This window comes from Lepisosteus oculatus, chromosome 13 (assembly GCF_040954835.1).
Source record: "Lepisosteus oculatus isolate fLepOcu1 chromosome 13, fLepOcu1.hap2, whole genome shotgun sequence".
Lineage (NCBI taxonomy): Eukaryota > Metazoa > Chordata > Actinopteri > Semionotiformes > Lepisosteidae > Lepisosteus > Lepisosteus oculatus.
This window is the reverse complement of record NC_090708.1, coordinates 2127902-2147101: the sequence shown is the minus strand read 5'-3', so window position 1 is coordinate 2147101 and position 19200 is coordinate 2127902. Positions and strand designations below refer to the sequence as shown.

The 19200-nt window shown below is 46.9% G+C and overlaps 2 protein-coding genes across 23 annotated transcripts in view; one reads left to right on the top strand and one right to left on the bottom strand.

Moving 5' to 3' along the window:
* The window catches only part of cp (ceruloplasmin), a 430985-nt gene that overhangs the window by 204025 nt on the left and 207760 nt on the right, over positions 1-19200 (top strand). The gene's annotated exons all lie outside the window — the stretch shown is intronic.
* Positions 1-19200, bottom strand: part of dlg1a (discs large MAGUK scaffold protein 1a) — a 170864-nt gene that overhangs the window by 61526 nt on the left and 90138 nt on the right. Inside the window, exon 1 of one of the 22 annotated variants that reach the window (XM_015360742.2) lies at positions 14242-15140. The exons of 19 other annotated variants lie outside the window; for them this stretch is intronic. In XM_015360742.2, coding sequence (XP_015216228.1) covers positions 14242-14466 — 225 coding nt within the window. In that variant the 5' untranslated portion in view covers positions 14467-15140. Of the gene's footprint in view, positions 1-1337; positions 1695-14241; positions 15141-19200 lie in introns of those variants that run through there. 2 more of the 22 variants (XM_006637415.2, XM_015360740.2) reach the window with 2 other exon arrangements.

Below are 19200 nucleotides of genomic sequence, written 5' to 3'. Positions count from 1 at the left end.
AAACAATGACCAGTTACTGAGACCAAGAACTCGGGACAATCGGTGCTCACGATCATGGTATCACATCCTTTCCTACCGTACATACTTCCCACCAGCAGCTGCACAGCAAATCAGGCTTTTAATTTCTCATTTTCTCCAGACCAGTTGCTGAGACTCAAGCACACTGCGTGTGCAGTTCGCATGCAGCTCAGGTGCCTGCCAGCACACATAGGGCTCTGCTCTGTATTTCACACACATTGATCAGGTCCCATTGCGCAGACATGCTGCACTTGGGCACCGTCGACCTGTCTTGCAGAAAGGCAGAGAGAAGAGCTTTTAGTTAAGTGCTCCCAAAAAAAAAGGCAAGAGGCAAGATCAAAGACAAATTAAGTCGAGCTGCTGCACTTAACCCCATGAGACATTTTTGTAGAATCAAAGAATTCCCTGCCTCATGCCTCCACTTTAAAAAGCCTTTTAAAAAACCAAAGCCTGAGAAGGCATGGAGGGGACCACAGAGTGGGGACACTAAAATTAGCACTAATCAATACAAATGACTAGAGGGCTTCTCTCGCATTCAGTTTACACTTTCAACTATTACTGAAGTAGAAAGAACAGAAATAAAAGGCAGAACAAGCGCAACACAGATACCTGAGGATTTTTACCTTCGAATCAATACTATGATAACAAAAAAGACTGCTAACAAGACACTGATTTTATGATTTGCATCCCTCCTTACTCGCAGGAAAATGGCAAGTATGTTGAACGCCTTAAATAAAATATTAACTTCACACAGAAGACTATTTGCAGGAATAGGCAGGTGCTTTATCTGCAGAAATTAACATAGAAGGAAATGCTCAGAGTTTCTGCACACACTTCTGAGCTCCAGAACAGCCATTCAGACATGCCGTATCCTAAAACGGCCAATCATCAGCATCGATTTGTTCATTCCCATCCTAATCAGCAAGCTCTTAAATTTAAGCTAATCAAAACAATACATCTTGTCTCCCACGTCTCCAAAATCAGAGCCACCTCTTCCTTTTTGTCTGCTCAGAGGTTAACGATGGCACTTCAGATTCTTCTTTAAGTTTCTATCATGGAGGTACGGTTACAAAACTCACTGCCCAGTTCTAGGATTCTCCCTTTCACGACCCCCCGCATTCATTTAAAATTCCTTCTTAACCCAACGTTTTCTTTCGCTTAAAAAAAAACAACAAAACAGCAAAACAAAACAACCACCACATCCCCACTGACTAAACTCGGCATGCAGACTGCTTCTACAGAACAGCAGTGCGCAGGAGGTCTGCCGCTGTCTCACTGCCACACACGCTGGGAGGGCTCCTGCAGCCAACACCACATACCTTCTCACAAGACAGAGCGCTCCAGGAGCTGTCTGACCACCAGCTGCTAGTTGCTTTGACTTTGGCTGTGCTTTTGGTGGGGCTCTTTTTGACACTGTCGCGCAGGTTAGTGAACTTCCCGCGGGGTTTGGAGGAGGCCGGCAGGGTGCAGGAGCTGTAGTGCCTGAGCGCGCTCGGGGAGGGCCGGTGGCTCTGCTGCTGCTGCTTCTGCAGAGCGTGCGTCTGAGGATACGGCAGCCGGGGAGGCAGCCCGGGGTGCCCACACAGCTGAGCCGTGCCCCCCACGCCTTCGCAGCCCTCTGCGGCCCCACAGCAGTCACGGCTGTGGTAGTAAGTGGTCATTTCGCAGGCGCTGGGGGGGGGGTGGGGGGGGGAGGGGAAAAAAGCCGGAGGCGTCTGAAATTCCCAGGCAGGAGCCAACAGCAGGAGAAAAACCCCACAAATTTGATTTCGGTGCCGTTTTACCTCTGGAATTGAGCTGCTCTGCTTTTGTAGCGTGCCGGTAAGCAAAAGAACAGAGAGGAACTAAATCCGCTCCAGCCCCCTCTCTCTCTCTCTGCTGTTTGCACGCGCGCTCTCTCTCAACCCCCCAGCTCTTGCCAATTAATGAGCTCCAATGGGCACTGCACATGACAGCACACAGTCTCTTTCAGGCATGAATAATCAATGCACTGAGCTGATTCCAATATGGGCTGCCAACATTATCATTGGGATTCGCACATTAGGATTTTTTGTGCGTTTGGAAGGAGGGGGAGGGCAACGTATCTATATTCCTGGACTTGCAGAGACATTTTTACCACGGATGGAGATCTTCTGCAAGTTGAAGTGGGAAAGAGACTGAACCTCCACCAGCTGTCTAGAGTGTGGTCCGCCCTCAGGAATCCTTCCCCCAGCCTGAGGTCTCGCGCCTGTCAGTCGCGTTGCTACAATGTACGTGGGAGGGCGCTCATTTGCACGTGTGCTCCTCAAGTCAATACTGTTTCATTTGCAGCAGTCTGGCATCTACAAAGGTGGACAGCAGCACATTGATTTTGCCGAGTGCTGAAGCCCTCTGGCCCAGTGTCACAGCAACAAGGCAAGTCTTAGCTCGACGCTGCCTTGTTCAAGTGTTAAGATGCTGAGCGTTCATGATAATGGCCTTAACACATTCATTTTTGTATTATGCACGGTGTGCATTTTTCAATGAGAATGGGCAAAATGCAAGAGGTAAGTGCTTTTGTTGCTCAAAAATCAGGACATCAAAGAAGCCACAATTGGGGAGTGCAATGTCCAGTATCAGCTGCCAAACATTCAACTCTATAGCACCGCAGGACACTGAAAGGTTACTCAGAACACAGTAAAACAGAAATCCTTTTAGTTATACCAATAAAATAATCTTCTTTCAAAGGGTAAATATTATCATGCAGGCACGAGGGAGAACCGACTTAATACTTTTATGATGGGGATTTAATTAGCCTGCTGGGATCTGGCCCCATTAAAAATGCATGGGCAGAGATTTGTGTGTTTTTGTATTTGAACTAAACTGAGATGATCCTCTTGATGCGGGACTCACGCCTCTTGGATGCAATTAAAAATATTTTAAGATCGATGTTCAGAACAGCTCGCTCTCCTTCCTGCTGGGCTCCTGGGCTTCTCTTTCGCATGTTTTGATTTCGGGTTGGAGGCCTGACAGCTTTTCCGCAGGAAACACGGGACGCGGAGCTCAGCGTTCTGGAGGGGCGAGCTACTCACGCACCTCTCCGGAGCTCCAGGGTTGGTCAATTTCAGCCACCTGCTTCATACGAACCGCGCCTGGGGCTGCGTCACAGCTGCATCTTCTCCATTTCAAGCCTAGACTTCCAGGAGAAAACTCGTCAGCAGTACTTGAGTAAATAGTAACTTAGTCCAATTATAATAACACGTATAATAGTTTAAAGGAACAAGTAATAGGTTTATTCCATGCTGAAAAAAAGAAGAAAGAGAACACAACGTTTCGGCCGTGGAGCCTTCTTCTGAAGAAGGCTCCACGGCCGAAACGTTGTTCTCTTTCTTCTTTTTTTCAGCATGGAATAAACCTATTACTTGTTCCTTTGCAGCCTATGCATGCTGACACAGCTCCCCACCTGAACTATAATAGCTTAATATGTATATTGGTCTAATCCAATGTCATTTGTCCTGTGTCTTCTATTCTGGACCCACGGGACCTCCTTGTAGTCAAGCCGCAACATCTGATGTTTGATTTGCGCGGACATCGGCCAACCAGCCTTCTCGGTTTTAACCCGTCTGCTCGCCGACATACTTCCCATTTCACGCCACGTCAACGAATGACCAGGAGATATATAAAATGACTCTTAACACATTGAAATTGAACACTTTGTATTCTTCGGAATACAGAAGCAGTAGTCCTACTTTCAGCCGGTCCTGTGCCTTTTGCGCCCAGAAATCAAATAACGCCGCACACCTCAGCACTACCGTCAAGTTTACACGAAGCCAGACGCCATGGAGAATAAGCCTGTACACATTTTAGTCTCAAACCATTGAATGGAAAAGGCGGAACAGAACAACAGCATTTAAAAACACATTTTCTATGTGTGATTAACATCAAATGGATATCCAGATGGCTGAGTGAAGCTCCAAGGAATCTGCTCCGGAATTCTCTTCAGTAGAACATTATTTCAGAAATGGTCTAAAGAAATGCCAGAAAAAAAATACTACACAGATAGTGCTGCTATGTTCTTGGAACCTCAAGCAAAGCCAAGGCCACAATGCTACAACCCACACATAATGGACCTCAATCCAAACTCATTTCAAAGTAAGGAGGGTCCACAGAGAAACAGGCTTCCATTCCATTACCTAAGAACCAGAACGAACGATCAGCAACTTAATACATATTAAATATGCATTGCTAACAAGAAAAGCTATAAAATATTTATCTGACCCTTAATATTTCTGTACAAAATGATGCATTCCTTTGACATATAAGGACATATACTGTCTTTATTAAAGGAATCCTTCTTAATATCATTAGTAATGCATCTCTGGCACAAAACCAGTGTACACAAATATTTGCAAAAGATGATCACAGCAAAAAAACATAATACACTGCAAATGTGCGCAAGTAATTAAGCTTTCTTGGCTAAGCTGCAACAAGGGAAAACAAAGCCTTTTGCCAATAGTGCAGAAATGAAATCAATTAACATTCTGTGGTCATGCTGCACATCTTTGAAATGCAAAGAAATGAGGCATAACCAGCCATCCAAGATGATCCTGCAGAACGCACTCTCCGACATGAATAAACATACGAACAGAGCTCTCGGCACTTTCCCTAGAAAACGCAAATCTGTGAAATACAATCGCAAGGCTTTCACAATGAACATCAAATCATGCCGTAATACCCCTCTGTAAAGCCCCGGCACCGCGTGTGTTAAGGGGGGGACCCCCCGGCCGCCCAGCACGTATGTGACACGCAGTCGCAAGCCATCCCGTTTCTCCATGGGTGTGCCCAGCGGGTCCGCGGTCATGTGAAATTAATTTTCGAGTGCTTTAATGAGCCTGTAACCTGATTAGATATATTACTGTAAGGTATTAAAAGGCTATGGGAGGTTCCAGGGTTGCTTACATGATGGGAGCTACAGTCTGCGTCTACTGGGTTCCACCACGATCAGAACAAACTGCCTGTTTTGGAGTGATCAAAAAGAGAAATCCCCTGCAGAAGAACGTGTGCTTTTCGTGTGTGAATACAACGTGCAGAAATGGGTACCGTGTACTGGAGTGCACTAATTATTGGCTATTTTGGAGATAAATCATCAGGTGTAATTGCCGTCTTGTGGAAGCAGGTCAGCTGTTTGAGAAAGGGTCTACGTGTTCAGAATGCGATTTTCTGTTAGGCCCTTTTTGCCTGCTTATTCTTATTTGTGAAGGACATACATCTTGTGGCTTCTGCACCTCTGAATAAAAATAAATCCCATGAACCTTTCTGCTGCCCTGCTGGATATGATTTTCCTGTGGTTAAAGGACGTGACCCCAGTCAACCCTAGGGCACTGTGTGATAAATATTCTACACAGAACAAGGAGACCAACAGCCATGGGAAAATGCAACACGAGCAGGCAATGTTATACCACACTGTGTGCCTTCATCCCTCATGTGGAGCTGCGCTCAACCCTGTGGGGCTGCTGTCACCACACCCTGTAAAGAAACCCTGGTACAACGCTCAGCCATGGAGGAATACTCATTGTGGATATACTGGTCAATAATGCGCTCCCACGGGCTAAATGGTTCTACACAGGACCCTGTGTGGAGGGTCCAGGACCACAAGATCACAGCACAACAATGCTGCGCTGGAGAAGTCAGTCACTTCACACTCAAGAATATAAGATCGATTCCCTACAAGAGGAGACCTCTCAGCTCTTGCAGTCTGTTCCGTAGGAAGATTCAGGCTTGGAACTGGTGTGCCAAGTTCATGCGCCACAACGACGGCCACTGAAGTTGAGTGAACAAGGAGGGTGACTCGAGACTATTTCCGACAGATTTTACACTCTACTAAGACTGAATCTCAGTTAATTAACATACTGTGTAAAATCCCCAGTCATCAATCCTACCACCACAGCTGTTTCTAAATGCCCACAAACCCCGCCACGCTGCTTATACAGCATTGCCACAGTGCCAGCACAACTCCCCTTGTACTGCACGGAGCAATCAACCTAATTACTCAGCCTTTTCAGAGGAATTTCTCAAAGGAAACAGGCAACAACAGCACCAGTCTGCCCTTTGGTTGCTCTGCCCAGTCTGGCTTGCAGAAACGTGTTTGCTGGAGTAAATAAAGCAAGGTAATGGGAAAGTACAAAGGCACAGAGCTGGGAGAGCACCTAGTGCAGCAGGCTTTCTGGGTCACTCTTAGACCTCCTGTTTTAACAGTGTCCACCACCGCAGAACCAGTTCACCTAAGAAATCTCTTTTGGAGACCAGTCGGAACGGAAATACCGGCATTAGCTGCTAACACAATAAAAAAAACTACAGTGAGCAATGACGAAAAACGTTTCCGCCTAGTGCAGCTGCCGCCCCCTGCCCTGCGCAAACTGCTCATGATCCGTCTCTCAGATGTAAACGAAAGCCGCCACTGCCATCTACAGACTGTCCACGGGCGGCGCGTCTCCGCACACCGGCCTCCTCCTGCCCACATCGCACGGACGAGCTGGTTTAACAGGTTTAAAGCTGTAAGTGCTTTCACTGTCGCAGGAACCTGCCTCACACCAGTAATCTCCCCTCAAAACAGTATAATTAAAATTGTATTCATTGTGTTCTTCTGTGAATCAAGAGCTTTCAGTCATTATGCAAAATGAACTCCTCAAAACCTGGGCCCTGGGCCGTGGGGAAGAAACCTAACAGTTATTCACTGTATTTTTTTAATCAAAACTAGCAGGCACCAATGCAAGTTCCTTTTTTTTTAATGCATGTTCATGTACATATAGTACGTTAATTTAGGACTTTCCCAATCTTGCAAGAGCTCCTGTAGCATGCCAGGATCCTGCAGTACCGAGACCCGAGAGACCTCGTTAGACGGCATCTGTGCAGACGTACGGGTGACATGTGGTTTGCCCATAGTACAGCCCAGGGGAGGAAACTCACGAGGGAGAGAGTCTTCCAGGCATTCTTAAAAGAGGAGTATCTTCATGGCTGCAGACACCCCCCAAGGACTGTGTAACAGGTCACAGTACAGCGATGAATTTTCCACTTCTGGGTCCCCGTTAACTGTTTTTGTATGTCAATTTCCTGCTTTGGCTTTGCGTTCCACTACTCTTCACACTGAAGCAAACGCCGTGTTGGTAAAATGGCCCTGAATGGTTTTCAGACTCGGGAGAAAAGGACAGTTTGCAGATTTGCGCCGTCACTGCGTCAGCTGGCAAAAGACGGAGCAAAACTGAACACTCAAAATCCTCAGCAAAAAAGACATCCCTATTCTTTAGCTGTTTTTTTTTTTAAATGTCCGTTCAGGTTTTGGAAAAGCCCACAATTTGACAGTCTAGAATGTTAAATATCCACAAACTTTTCAATGTGGTGGAAAGGGACTGTACCGGCAGCGTCTCGCAGACTGAGGGTGCTCACACTCTGAAGGGGCACTGTGGGAGCAGCAGACCTGAAGAAGGCTCTACAGCCAAAACACTGCATTTCTCCTTTCTACTTTTCAGCACGGAATTAACCTTTACTTGTAACTTTGCAGCTCACACACGCTGACGCAGCTCCCCACCAGGACATAAGTGCAATTAGTATGAAGCGTTTGCTTTTGTATATGTGCTTGTACACCAGCCCCCAAGGACAGAGCCGAGGGCAGCGCTGTGTATTTAAGAAAGCCCCTGAAACAGAGGAGTGCCTCACGTGCTCCGCTCAGCCATTACCAACATGCATTCATTTGGCTTTTTTCAGCAGAGGCTGACGTCCAGAGAAACGGTAAATCCCACAGATAAAAAAAAGAAAAAAAAGGGCTATAGTGTCACGTGACCAAATTATCTCAGTTGACTATCTCCACGGCAATGCCATGGCAACCATTGAAGCAGCATTAGGAGATTCTTCTCCATGACAACCCAGGGCCGTGGTACAGGAGCCGACGTTCTCAAGGCAACGAAACAGTGTAAAACATTAAAAGCTTCAGCTGGCAGAACAAGGCATCAGACAGCTCTAAAATCCAAGAGCTCCTATTTCTTGTGCGTATAGTTTTTTTTTTAAATGATAAACTGTTAGTATCAGCTAAGAAGCCCTTCAGCTGTATTTTTATTTTAAATATTTATGACATGGTAGTTCACCTTCAGAAAAGGTTCTGGGGGCCTCCCGAGTCCTGGACTGGCGAGGCCGCTCTCCCACGCGCAAGCTGAGCTCTGTGGCCACGGGTTCGAGCCCGGGCAAACACGAGCAGGAGGAGGAGCATGCGGTGAGGGGATCAGTGCTGCGAGTGCAGACGTGACAAATGGGACCCAGGGAAGCTGCTGGTCAGATGCTCCTTTGCTCACAGGCCAGAAGCTGGTGACTGGATCAGACTGCTCCGCACCTCTCGGAGGGCTGGGCGGCAGCTGGAGCCTCATCTTCACTGCACGAGCGACAAGCACTCAAAACACCCCTTCCTCCCCTTGCTGTGCCGACGGCCCCTAGCAGCTGATCGAGGCACGTAACCCCGTTTCAAAAGGCCCACCAAATGAAACAACTTTGTCTCAGGTCTCGGGGAGGGAGACACACAGTGCATCTACCAAAGAGAGACGGGAAGTTACACCAATCTCAGTCGGCAGGCAGAAATGACCTGTTGAGTCACCCTTTCAGCTCCACACTCACTTGACCGCTTGAACAGCAAAACATCACCCCGTCAGAGATCAAGAACAGTACCAATGCACAACGACTTATAGGGGGCTTGCCACACAAAGACAACGAAGGAAGCAAGGTCAGTTGAAGACAAAACCTTGACAGGCTGCGTCTCTGGACTGTCATTCACATAAAAGAGCCAGTAAAATGAGCACACCACATTGAGTCAATGACCCGGCTCGTCACTCCCTTGTCAGGGCGCCTGTCGAATCCAGTTAACAGGCCACTGACATCCGATCGTCTCAGCTGACTGCTACTACTGGAAGGAGAGATCTTAACACGGAGGTGGTTAACTTTCCTCTCTCTCACTTTCCTCGGGTTGCTAAGAGGAGAACTGGAGCCAGGTATCTTTCAACAGATCCGCAGTACAGGGGGATCTGAGGAGCTCCACCTGCAGGCATCTGACCACTCAGAGGGAAACTTCAGGGTGCCACTGCCTCGTCTCCAGTGAAGAAGAAATAACAAAGAGATCAGATACAACATGCTCTCATTTTATTTTCTGTCATTTATATATCATTTTAGAGGCTTTGCAATACATTCTTCAAGGCAATGGGAGCAAGTTTTACAGCACCAGAGCTCACACCTCTTCATTTAGTTATAAAAAAACAGCCCAATGATCCAGGACTTCACGTGAAGTCCCTCTTACTGAGAGGCTTCCACTCCAGGAGAGTGGCAGCGGTCATCCGGTGGGACTTTCACAAGATACCAAAATTAAACGCCTTTCCTCACCACACCTAAAATGTCCCGTTTTTCTCAATAACTGGCCCAGGTGCTGCGGCTTCTGTTAGGAGAACTAAGCTGTCAGTTTGGTCTGGATTGATCTTAACTTCCCTCTGCATGACCCTTTCATTTCATGCACCAAACACGACACATGGAGAGCAAATACAAAATACTTCAGTACAACTACTCAACAGAGCTCAAGAGAAATTCCCTATTTCAGCCTGGGCAGGTCAGGGGTGCATGAACAGTATAATTTGTGAATACTGTACTACCGCTGGATGTACATGACCCTCACATGCAGAAAATGCAGCAGCTGCTTTGTAAAGCAAGACGGCAACTTCATATCAGTTTAGTCTCAGTGAAACAGTCCTCTTTGCCCCAGCAGAACAAGAGACGTAAGGAGGACTCAAATCCAAGTCCCCGTAGGTGCCTGCTCAATAGAATAGCACCGAGAGCAGGAAAACTAAAACAGAAGATGCAAACGTTCAGCAGTTCTGTACGTCCACAGCATAACATAGAAGGCATCGCCAAAACCAATGTGTTGAAGGCACTTACATTCCATCCAAAACAACACCTGACTTTTTAAAGTAAAATCACTAAGATTGTGCTGTCATGGAACACTCTGCACACAAGGTCTATAAACCTTATCTATCTAAATCTTCTTCAAGCGAGAACATGGCTCAATGCTCCTTATCTTGAACATCCACTACACACACCTAAGCCAGAATCTGCATCACGTACAAAACCTGCTAAGGAGACTGAAGGGACGCCTCCTCAGTCTCTGTCTGGGCTCATTTCGCCAGCTCCTAAATGGTGACGTAAACCTTGGGTACACAGCTGCAGAGCAGAGCGAGTGTGCAGTGCTTCCACTCAGCTTGCCTGCATCCAGTGTGATCCACTTCCCAGAGCCCAGAGAACCTGCTCGTGTGAACACAGCTCCCGAGACGCGGCTCAGTCCTTCAGGTAAATGGCACAAAGCAACACCTGGACAGTGTGACCCGTCTCTGGTCTCGGGGCCAAGCGGCAGACTCCAAACGAACCTGTGGACCGAGACAGCTGTCACGCGTGTCCCATACATTATTAAAAGGTGTAATAGAGGGGAGATTGTGCTCAGGCTGCCCCCAATTTCATATGCACAGCTTTGCATTTTGCATACTGTAGCTGGTTACTAGCACACAATTCAATAGTCACCATGGTGAAGCTATTCAGCCAGAACAAGTACTGTCAGACCGTTAGCCCCAATATCAGCTGCTCAATGCGATTAAGGATCTTCTTTATTGTCTTAATTTGATTGCATAATTTATTTTATTCAGGGCACTAACAAAGTCAATCCAATGGGCTTCTTGAGCAGCTAGATGCATTAGAACTACACAGCCCATTGGTAAAACCTCACTGGTGTACTGCATACAATTCTGCTCACCAAGATTAAAAAAAAGAGTGAAAAAAAAGTCAGGGCACCTTGATTAATTAACAGTGAAAATGAAGGGCCTTGAGATTAATACTGTGGAACTCAGAACCTAAGAGAGAAAACTGCCATACATTTCAAACCCAGTTCAATGTCCTCTTCATGAAAGGATTCAATCTAACTAACGTTAACATCACATTTAGTCAGCAGGTTTAAAATCGATGCATCCCAATTAGTTCTTTTCCAACAAACTCATATTTTGTCCCCCACCTTCTTCAAATCACTTCCATTAGCTTGAAGCCTTAAGACGAGTGCTATCCCAGGAGCCCCCAAGCTGATGAATTATTCGGCACTCAAAGTACAAAGTGAAGAAGCACACTCTGCTTAGCGTCACTTCCAATTACATTCTTCGCCACAGCAAACCCCCAACACTACTGCCATCACAGAGGAAGTAAAGCACCTAAAAGGACAACATTACTGGAAGAAAAACAAAGCCAGGCAACTCCCCGCATTCTTTCACACTGCCCAAAGCAGGTAGCAACTGTAGGGGTGTAAGAGTCAAATTTCCCCCTGGCCTTTACCAGTCATGGCCTCCTAATAACCCCCCTCTCTGAACAGGCTTCATCACTCTGCTCTTCTCCCCACTGAGAGCTGGTGTGTGGGGAGCGGACTGGAGCATCATCCAGGTGGGGCTGCACACTGGTGGGGGTGGAGGGGATCCCCATTACCTACAAAGCGTTCTGAATGGAGTGTCCAGTAACGAATTACATATGCGTGCTTATCATCACTATTAAATAATTATAATAGGAGTGCATTCTGTCAGCACCAGGCTAATGCTCTCCAAGTTCTCATACTTCACAAACATGTCTCAATATTCCTTCCAGGATAGGATTTCACCATTAGGCTCAACCAGAGAAAAGACATTAGCAGCCTTTACCATCATAAACAAGACAGGTTTCTATTCTTCCTCTCCAGTACAAAGGAGGAAACGCAGCAACGGTCGAATAACTGTATTCTTTCTGTGGTGCAGCAGGAGTTTTCACGCATATCTTGTTAAGCAATCCGTGCATTTACTCAAAGAAAATAAAAAAGCACCCGACACCCCCAACAAGAAGAAAGGACAGTGCTGTGAGGCAGGGATCCATCAAGGCTGGATGAACGGATCTACATTAGGAAAATGCCTCTTAAAAATTCCTTGGATGCTTTAATTGTTTCCCCCAAGAGCTTGGTATGAGTTCATGGGTAAGCACTGCGGCATTTAGTGGTGCTGCCTCTCAGCTCCATGGTCCTGGGTTCCACTCCAGCCTGGGATGCACTAGCCATGGGACTACAGAAAAATGAAACCAAGTCAGACAAGTGGGCCCAATGCCTTCCTCCCCTCATCTGCCCTTACTGGTGCTTTGGGATTTCATATTTGTTTCTAAATGCCTCAATAAGAAATGTGAAAATTGCACAGGTGTCATTCAGCGCATCGGTACTGTAAGGCTTGGGGAAAGAAAGAAAGAATAAAAGAATCCTATACTGTAACCAGTGTCAGAGTCCTGGCTGTGTGAAGCAGGGATTATGTTAAAACCTTTTGTTGGAGCATCAGCCCTGTCTCTATTTTCAGGACATGACCCTTTCACTGGTGTGCCGATACCGTACACAGTTATTGACCTCAGTGCTGAAGGTCAGGCCCTTTCATGCCAAACAAAACAGTATTTTGCTGTTCTGTTCGAGCGGTGGGTTTTTTAGAGCTCTGCGCCACATGCTGCTCTTGTGAGTATGTTCACAGGCATTCCCAAACGCTCTAAACTGCTGTAATTCACCGACACCGGGACCAAACCGCCCGTGCATCTAGTCAGCCTGAAAAAAGCAAAAACTCCTTCAAATCAGCAAAGTAACGTGGGAACCAAATAATTCACCCCGTTATCCTGCTGGAACCACACAGCTGCCAACTTCCAGATCCTCAGTGGACTCTGCAGCTGGTCGCTTTCGATCTGCGATAGCATACCGTACTGTTTCACGCAGGAACAAGACCCCAGAGTTAATGATCATTTCTTCTGTTTCTCAGACAAAAGCACACATAAATTCAATAAACTGAATCACAAATTGTTAATTGTTAGGCTAGCAGCATTGAAAAGCATTACTTGCTGACTTGTGTACTGAAGAACTACCTCACTTTGGAACTTCTGTCCTCTCGTCTTCCATCAATATGTAATGAAATAAAATTGGCACACGTGAAACTTAATCCTCCACTACAGCAGCACCTATTTAGGCTAAGCACATGTGGAGAAGGCAATTAAAAGCTAACAATGGGCGGTGTACTCTTACACACCTGGGGGCTCACTGGCCAGAATGTGCTCAGTGCTCTGTGGAGGATTTGAACAAAGCTGAGAACTTTCTGATCGATTAGACTGTTCTGGGAAAAGCAAGAGAAAAAAAAGAGAGGTCTCCCAAGGGATCAGGTCACATCTCCTGGCTTGCGAAGAGTGCAGGTTAGGAACTGTAGATGGATGGGGGCTACTACAGGCCTTGAAAATCACACTTATCAGAAACCTGACAAGAGTGCAGCAGGAGGCTGCTTTCCCACTGCATCTCTGCTGCAGCTTTCCTAGAAAGATGCTTGTTTTAGAATGCATACCATTAAACTAGAAGATTATAAAAACGTATCATTTCCCAGGGCTGACTTAACTAAGCAATAGCAAGGCAAACAGCAGGTGGTACTGTCTGCAGCTGTGCAAAATAAGAAAATCTGCACCCAAGGAAGAACAAACACTTCCACATTTCACTGGATATCAGAAACAGTGCGCAGCAGTTTTAATAAAAAATGATGCCGTCACAGATGTTAATATACACTCAATACGAGCGTAAATTAATCTAAGCGTAAAACATCTTTTAAAAAAAAACTGAATTCCAATCATGTTCCCTGTGACAGACAGTGCCTGGATAAAACGGAAATCCAGTCTTGCTACAAACTCAATCTAAACTTGCAAACAGGAATATTTTACAAAACTTTTCATATGATCTATTTTACTGCGTTGCTAACATATTACTTTACTACTTCAGTAAGTAAAATATTACTTTAGCTTAAATCACATATTTATGGGGGAAAAGTCCAAATCCAAGATTCTCCCCCCATGCAACACTAGAAGCAAGAACACCTCTTTAAACAGAGACGGCAGGTTCCCAAAACCCAAATGTGCCTTTACAACCTGTTGGCAACCTTTCCAAATGACTGGAAGCACAAACACCAGAGAGGATTATTTGCCCCCATTTTTGCAGCCACCACCAAAAACTATTAACAGGCAAAAAGGCTGTCAAAAAGAGACAGGAAAGGACAAGTCCACATAGATGCAGACAGGCAAACTGCAAGACTGCGAGAGAAAGGGCTGAACTTCGGTCCACTAGCAGGGCTGCTGACCGCCAGGCAAGGGGAAGGAGCACAACACGCAGAAGCAGGTGTGGCGCGTTACCTGGGCAGAGGCGGCCCCCGCGGTGATGCAGTCCATGAGCCCGTGGCGCCGGGTGAAGAACGCCACGATCTGCTGCCAGCGCGAGGGCTGGGCCCGGAGCTCCTCCGCGGAGCCGCGCTTCGCCCACTGCTTCTGCTTGTGCCCCGCAGAGGCGTGGCCCGAGGCGCCGCTGCCCCTGCCGCCCCGCGGGTACAGGACGGTGTTGTTGCCGAAGATGTAATTCATCTCTGCGGCGGGCGACGGCGCGAGGCTGAGCCAGCTGCCGGGCGGGTCGCCGGCCAACCAGGAGCTCCAGCTTAGGTTACAGCAGCCCCTCCGGAGTCGCCGCGGCGGGGGGAGGCAGGAGCTCGTGAGCTGCAGCAGCAGCAGCGGCGGCCATGCCCCCTCACGCGCGCCGAGAAGCGGGCTCGGGCTGCTCCCTCACTGTCCACATGCCCTGCGCCTGACACAGACAGCAGTCCCAGCAACTTCCCACGCCCTCCCCGGCCCCAGCCTTGTGCCGCTGCTCTACTGTTCGCGGAAAACTAAATAGCCGGAAAGCCAGGAAGTGAGGTCAATTAGCAGGTGGGATGCTGCAGACATTGGACTAGCAGGATCTCTGGGGTTTCTTAATCTAATGTGCTCGGGTAAGGGAAAACCAGCAGGCGAATTACCAGGTCTCAATCACTGCTCTTCTTAAAAGCGGAAGAAAGATCCCCACACGCATTAAATATAAATGCAGAATCCAAGAGGGGCAGCACTCTGACGACGTGTTGGTGCTCTCTCTTTCGTGTTCTGAAAAGCGCTTAATTGTATTTGAAGTCATTAGTCCAACACGGGCATTTTGAAATGCAGGCTCTCTCGCAGTGCTACTGATTTCGACGCATTACAGAGATCTAATTCTGCTCGCTTTTTTTTTTAACCTTCGCACCCCCCCACCCCCCCCAAATCCCCGGTTCCCACCTCCCTGGAAGAGCCAAGAAGCAGCAAGACCTAACGGCTGCTCAGGCAGGCACCGATATTCCTGAGAGCTGGTGAAGAAGAAAGACACAAAAGAAGCGGCCACAGACCGGGAAGTGCCAAACGCAGCGCGAGCACCTCGCTCTGAATTATCAGGTAACGTGTAGAGGTCTATATCCCCCCAGGTGCGGAGCTGTCCTTGGGGGCCACTATCACCACTTCCTCCTCGGCGTCTCGGGCGGGTTTCTCAAGAGGAGACGTGGCCGTCTCTGCTCAGGAAGGGAGAAGACGCACGAATCAGAGAGGAACTGCGAAAGATGCTGCACCCCCGCCACCCCCGTCCGCCTCTCCTACCCAGCTTCGCACACAGCCTGAAATATTCAGGGAGGTTCTTCATCTAAGGTAAAAAAAAATCAGCTTGTACTTGTTCTCGAATGATGCAATATTTGCATGACTCCCCTGACAGCAGGGATCCGAGACGTCAATCAGCAAGAAAGCTGAAATGCTGCTGCCATTTCAGTGCCTCTTTCAGGAAGAAAAAAGCAAAGCGTACCTCAGTCTTACGGAAGAGCAGTGCTCCTGATGATTAGAGTTACCATAGGTGTGCCACAGGTGTCAGATGAGTTTGCAGATATTGTCACAGGCTGTTCTGCCTCCATTCCCCAGGGACGGTATCCATGGCAACCGCTTCCACATCAAATAAACCAGGAAAGAATCCCCACCATGCCTCTCCACTCCCTCAGCCATTCTCCACACTTTCTAAATATACTCAGAAGGCTCCAGTAAAAATAGGACAGCCTCTGCATCAGCACACGGCTCTATTGATTTAATTTGTTTTATTTAACGGGGGGGAGAAGGTTCACCTCGAAACAGCTCAACGAGGGGGGAACTCTTCAGGACCGATACGCCAATAAAATCCCACAAGATCAGAAAAGGTGCCAGTGTTCACTAAGAAAAATTTCAAGCCCACAATGGCCCCATTAATGCATGTCACTTCGCGCCATGCAGGTGAAAAATTGTGCCAGAAGACGGAAAATAAAGGGTCAATTGTTTTTTGCTCTTCCTTGCTCAGTTTTGGGGAAAATAAGTTACATTTTGCTTTCCAATTCTTCAAAACTGTTATTGAATTTTTCTCTTCCTTTGCCCAACAATTCAGTAAAAAGGTTCACTCATAGTGATAAATCAGCAGTTTTAAACACACGGTCGCTAGTCTCAGTTCAAAACAGACCTTATAAATATTTAAAGGAATCAATAATGCATTCCCAATTAAATAAAAACCGAGATGTACATATGTATATTTAATAGCTCGGCTCCCGTAGTCTTGCCTACAAGAGCAGACAGATTTAAACTGTTGCACAGGCTGCAGGCTGATTCGTAGTCTGTTCATTAACAAAACACCCAGCCTGGTTAAGGATGAAAACCCCACGTAAACAAGCCTTGCTAAAAGAGGACTTTAACCAGATGAAACAAAGGTAGTGGCGCAACTTGAAACCCACCATGTAATCCCAGGTCCTGCCGTTTTAACCCCACCCCCGGGCACCGGCCTTCACAAAGAAGTAAAACCCTTTTGCCGTTGCAGCACGCCTACTGGCCGCTGCCGAAGTGCCGTGGCCGGCAGAGGAATCCTCCTCCGTCGGGCCCCTGAGCACGTCCCTTCACCCCAACTGCTCCAGGGGCGCCGCTTAAATGGCTGACCCTGCGCTCTGACCCCCAGCTTCTCTCCCTGTCTGTGCGTCTCATGGAGAGCAAGCTGGGGTCTGCGAAAAGGCAAACTCCTCCTGTGAGAAATTGTATAGGGCCAACAAAGTGATCTTATCTTACACCGCTGCCCTGCTGGACTCTGCGTCCCGCGGGCTGGGAGACGAGAAAGCACGACCCCCCCCTCGTGTCTGTTCGAGCATCGGGACCGAGGAGCACCGCCGTGCCCTGCGGCACACTCCCCCGCACCGCGACAGAACGGGGCACCTGTGTTTTTAAGCTCATGCTTTACGTGCCATTAAAATAAGAATGCGCCTATCGGAAGATCCAGTTTACAGTAAAACGTCCTCCAATTCAGGTCACACATGCCCCGGCAGCTCTGCGAAACGCAAGATGATACACAGATGTGTATGACAACCGGTAGGCGTCCCTTCATCAAGTTAACTAATTAAAAGACAAATTAAAGTCATCCTTGTTTAACTAAGTTAAAATACACTGGCACTCTCCTGCCAAGACATCAGAAAAGCCCCAAAATGTTGAAACACATCAGAGCATCACTCACACCGTTTTGAAAGCTAAGCTCCCAACCAGGATGGTAAACGAACGTCAGACCTGTGCTAGCCCTTAATTAGCTGCCTTTCAAGAGAACATCTGTGCTCACAAGAACAGAAAACAAATAAAAGCACAGCTCAGCAGGGCATTAACACTGAACATCTCCAACTCGGAAATCCTCAGAGTGAAAATACAGCAAATCAATTCAGAAACAGCAAAGAATTCACACTGAATTGAATTACTTCTGGGATTCCAACACAACAAATGTGTCCTGATGTCTGCAGGAAGTTCCCCGAATGGCTTGGGCCTTATCTGCTCAACCAGGGGCTTACTCAGCCTCTGCTCGTAATCCTACTGCCCATCCAAAACCTGCACTGTGGAAGAAACTCTGGCAGCAACAGAGGATTAGCTCCTAGGGATTAATGCATTCTTAAAATACACCAATACATTACAGCATCCATTACAAACTATGTTTCAGTCTCGGAAAGTGTGCTCAGTTTACCCCATGTGCAATTATTACAGTACAAAACACTGCTGGGCGAAGCAAGGAGCCTCTGAGTCTGCAACACTGGTTAGCAAAGATACTGAAGTGGCGTTGACCACAAAACAGCTACAGCTGACTCAATAAAAAACCTTTTAAGGTCAAAAGGTTAAAGGTCACTGTTAAAAGCCTGTTTAAGTTATGAAAAAGTGCTGCAGGATCCGGGCAAGGAAAGGGAGGAAAAAACACGCTGAAGACTCACTCTCCACAGGGCACATCAGTCTGCTGGTTTCATGACAATTATAATGGGGTCACAGTGCAACAAGGCACATGACACTGCAGTTTAACTGCTCTTCATCACACGGTATCAACGAATTGTGAGTCACCAACAGCAACAGTAGATGGTGACTTTAGGATGCACAAAAAACAAGCACAAAACCATGGAAGGTGTTTTTGGGAATTTCCAAGCTCATAATGGAGAAGAAGAATGCCATGCAGGTGATCATCAAGATCAAAGCATTTGGAATATCCTCAATATCCTCAAAAGGCTCTTGACCAAATTCAGGTCTAAATAACCCTTATGCAGCTAAATTTGAAGCAAGACACCCAATGAAAATGTATATAGCAAACAGTGGTTTGTCACAGTTGTTGAGCGGTTTTATTTTCCTTTATAGCTTCAGTGAAAACTGAATCATAAGGCAATCTCTCTGCAGCAGGCTTCTGCTATCAACTGCGATTCTAGACATGCAGTTGAGAAATGAATGTGGTCTCTTGAAGCTAACTTCAGACTCAGGATTTTAATGAATTCTACTGTTGTGTTCATGTGATTGTTTAATCATGCAGAACATTAATTAACTAGAGGGTATTTTAATATTGCAGGATAAAGAGACTGGAATGAGCCAGTTTTGGGATTTATAAAGATTGCATGCACCCTTTCATCTCCCTGTCTGGTTAAGAAGCACCTCCTCTATACCGCCTTGGCTGGGTTTTCTTTGTTCAGCCATCAAGAGTCCTTCATCACAAGCAATAACATCTTCTCTCCCACACTTTCTAATTGTGACCTTCAGAAAGAGGAGGCACAAACATCATGAAGACTTCACAACACCAAGAACACGGTGAATAATTTCGACTTCGAAAAGTAAACCAAAAGGACCGACTGCGATATGGGAATAAACTAAACGCAGTCATAAAGAATTAAAACTAGGACTTGTCAGTACTGGGAGAGCCTGAATGGGGATTCCAATGCGCTTTGGTGACCAGGTCTTCACTGCGCCAGTGACCACTTGATT